At 58.2% G+C, this 3,372-nt stretch overlaps 1 protein-coding gene across 1 annotated transcript; it reads right to left on the reverse strand.

Moving 5' to 3' along the window:
* Positions 1 to 1,437: 1,437 nt before the first annotated feature.
* TMEM121 (transmembrane protein 121) lies at positions 1,438 to 2,790 on the reverse strand. The gene has a single exon (XM_075037510.1). It carries the CDS (start codon positions 2,764 to 2,766, stop codon positions 1,828 to 1,830), a length of 939 nt encoding a protein of 312 aa, XP_074893611.1. The 5' UTR covers positions 2,767 to 2,790; the 3' UTR covers positions 1,438 to 1,827.
* Between the last annotated feature and the right edge of the window lie 582 nt (positions 2,791 to 3,372).

Here is a 3,372-nt window from a genome sequence, read left to right on the forward strand (position 1 = left end):
CTAAATCTATTGCAAGCTCACTTTTGTTGGCAAAGATATAATTATATTTCTCAGCGGATTTATTCCTGGTAGAGAAACCCCCCAAGGTCATCCTTGGGCGATAGAGTAGCCAAGCAAGGCTGTGATAGCCTGGTCCTAAATTTGGAAGGCTGGATCAGGGCTGGGTGAAATGTTTTGGACAGATCATGATAGGCTGAAAAGATGGAGACTAAAACGATTTGTGGATTTAGGTCAAATTCAGTGAGCAGAGCCAGGAGAAAATGTGGAAGAGAAATGTAAACAGCATCAGGCATTTTATTCTGTCTCCGCAAAACGAAATGTTTGGTTTAGAAAAAGCAAAAATATCCCGTTTCAGCATGTTTGAGATGCAGCTTTTCTGCTTGTCTCCTCGCGCCACCCCCCAGGTGCAGGCAGCTGAGAGGTGCCCAACCCCTGGGGCAGCATTTCAGCTGGAAAAAATGATTTATTTGCTTTCTGTGCCCACCGCTGGATGAGTGCAGGGCACAGCATCTCGGGAAGGCACTTGGGGGTCCAGGGGAGGTGGATATAGGAGGAGAGAAGTGATTTGGACCATACGGGAGCTCATCCCCAAGCTGCCCCCCTCCCTCCCCACGCTGGCAGAAAAGAGACCACCAGAAGCCATTGCTCTCACGGGGCTTTTATTGTCCGGCTGGCCCTCGCTTCCCACCCCGCTGCCCACGGGCGGCCAAGCCCCTCACCACAGCACCCACCGGCGGAGGAGACCCCTGCCCAGCCCCGAGCCCAGCCGCCTGCCTGGGGCAGCACATCCTTCCCGGCTCTTTTTTGGGATTTTTTTTTTTATTTTTTTTGGAAAGATTTTATTTTAAAAATATAGTAGCTGTGGAAAGCAGCCCTCTTTATAAACGCTCGATGCCGGAGTGAAATGCATCGTCGCCATCCTTATTACTAAGCCCTCCTGGGTGCCCGTGCCTGCCTGCAGCGGTGCCCATGGGGCCAGGGTGGCTGTACCGGCTGCCGCAGGCAGGGAGGTTTGCAACGGCAGGGAGAGAGACAGAGAGACCCTTCTAAAAATAGAAATATTGTGCTGAGTTGTTTGGAGTGAACGAAAGACATAAAACACCAGCATTAGATTAGCTTTAGCTTGCCAAATATTGCTCCCGGCAGAGTCGGCGTAGCGCGCTGGTGGAGGCGCAGTCCCCCTCGTCCCGGGACAGGGGACCCGTGCCGGCCCCTGGCCCTGCTCCTCGCCGTAGGGCTTGCTGCTCTCGCCCACCGCTGACCGCAAGGACACCGGCCCCCGGGGCAGCCCGGGAGCTCCCGGGAGCCATTATAAATAGGAAACTGTAAACACAACCATTGGAGATAAGAGACATCTACAATCACAGGGTTTACTGGTTCAAATGTCCCACCTTTCCCGCTCCCCCCCCCAACCCGTACACTTATGACCCTGTCCCCGCTCCATAAAAAGGTCTCCGGTAACAAAATCTTCATTCCAGGCTTGGAGTAAAGGTGAGGTGCTCGAGGAGTAAAAAGGGACATTGCAACCTTAGTGGTCTTTGCTCAGGAGGGGAGACGGTGGCAGGAGGGAGAGAGAGGGTTAGCTGGTTCAGGTCCTTTGCAAGTTCATTTGGTTTGTCTGGAGGGCTCCTAGGGTTATACCTGAGATGAAGACGTCTAGGGGACACTCCATAGCTCAATTAAAACATGGTCGGTGTTTTGTGCCTAGAAGAGCCCTCGCTGCCGGGATTTTGTCCGTCACGCTCGCCCCGCGCAGCAAGAGAGCAGCATCCCTCCTCCGCTCGGCGCGGGGCTATCTGAACCAACGCTCGGCTGGGGGGTGATCCCTCATGTGTCGAGGATCTCGCTGGTGGGCGACGGCTCGTGGGGGATGCCCTGCACGCTGTGGATGGTCTGGTTGTGGGAGAGGGAGTTCTGCTGGAGCTCCAGGGCGATGGCATTCTGGGGGAACTCCTTCACCTGCCGCTTGTACTCGAGGAAGGTGCACGCCTTGGTGGCGATCGCGATGATGTTCTTGCCGATAAAGATGGTGGAGACCCTGCTGTCCTGGAACAAGACCATGTTGATGGCCCGGATGAAGATGGTGACGATGTTAATAGTGACCAGGCTGAGGACGGGGTAGAGCATCATTTTTTGCGGGGCAATGTGCTCCCCTTGCATGCTGATCTCACTGAGGGACACGCAAGGCAGGATCAGGAGGAGTATGTAGCAGTAGAAGAACATGAGCCCCTCTGCCCAGATGGGCAGGCCAGTCCTGTGCGGCTCCCACAGGTTGGCCTGGATGTCCAAGATATCCAGCAGGTCGAGAGCCACCCAGAAGAGGCGACCCCGCAAGTCCTCTTTCTTCCGAAAGGTCCGTATGTACTCCATGCTGTCCAAGGCCACCAGCACCAGGTAGAGCCCCGGCACGCAGATGGAGAGGAGCAGGGTCAGGGCTTTCCTGGCCACCGTCTCCAGGTTCTTCTTGTCCGCTTTGTAATTCTGAAAGATGAAGTACAGCTTGATCTCCAGCACGAAGATGTAGAGGAACCACAGGATCATGGCGTAGCCCCTCTTGGCCGTCTTCACCTCCGCCCCCACCCACACCGCCACGTAGCGCAGCACGATGAGGAAGCAGATGTCCCCCACCAGCACGATGATGCAGACGCCGATCTTGCGGGGCCCCTGGTTCTGCTCCACCAGGTAGGCGTCCATAAAGGCCATGCTGGTCATGATGACGATGGTGGTCAGACAGACGTGGCGCTTGTCGGGCGGCGGCAGCACCATGGTGAGACGAGCGGTCCTCGCTCCGCGCCGGCACTAGGGGAGCGGTCCTGCCGACGGGGCACGGGGAGACATCTGCGGCAAACCCGGGCACCAAGGGCTGCTCCGTCTCCTAGCCCCAGGAATTGGTCCCCGGAGAAGCAGCGGCTCAGCTGGCAGCCCCGCTCTCCTGGGGCTCTGGGCTGCCCCTGCAGACCCTGTCCCCGGCTCTTCGCCCTTCGCTGGCCGTGCCCCGCAAGCACCACGGCTCTGCCCCCGGGCTGGCCGAGCAGCCCAGCCCCAGGCAGCCTCTGCCACCAGCAGCCCAGGGCTCACAGAAGCGTAGGGCCTCCTCCAGGGACGTCCCTCCTCCGTGGCGGGTCCCCCATTGTTGTCAGGGTCTCCAGGGATCCTACAGCACTGGGCCGCGAGCCCCAAATCCTGGTACAGATCTCTGGAAACGCAGTCGGTGCCTGGGCAGCAGGCAGACCTGGCTGGCAGGGCAGGAAGGGGAGCTCTCCTCTTCCCAGTGAGACCCCACGCTGCTCCAGGGGCTGGGGGGGTCGCGCTGTGTCCTCACGGGGAACCACCTTCACACCTATCCCCGCGGGGCCGTGCCGTGCTCCTGCT

The sequence above is a fragment of the Buteo buteo genome, chromosome 10, assembly GCF_964188355.1.
Source record: "Buteo buteo chromosome 10, bButBut1.hap1.1, whole genome shotgun sequence".
Lineage (NCBI taxonomy): Eukaryota > Metazoa > Chordata > Aves > Accipitriformes > Accipitridae > Buteo > Buteo buteo.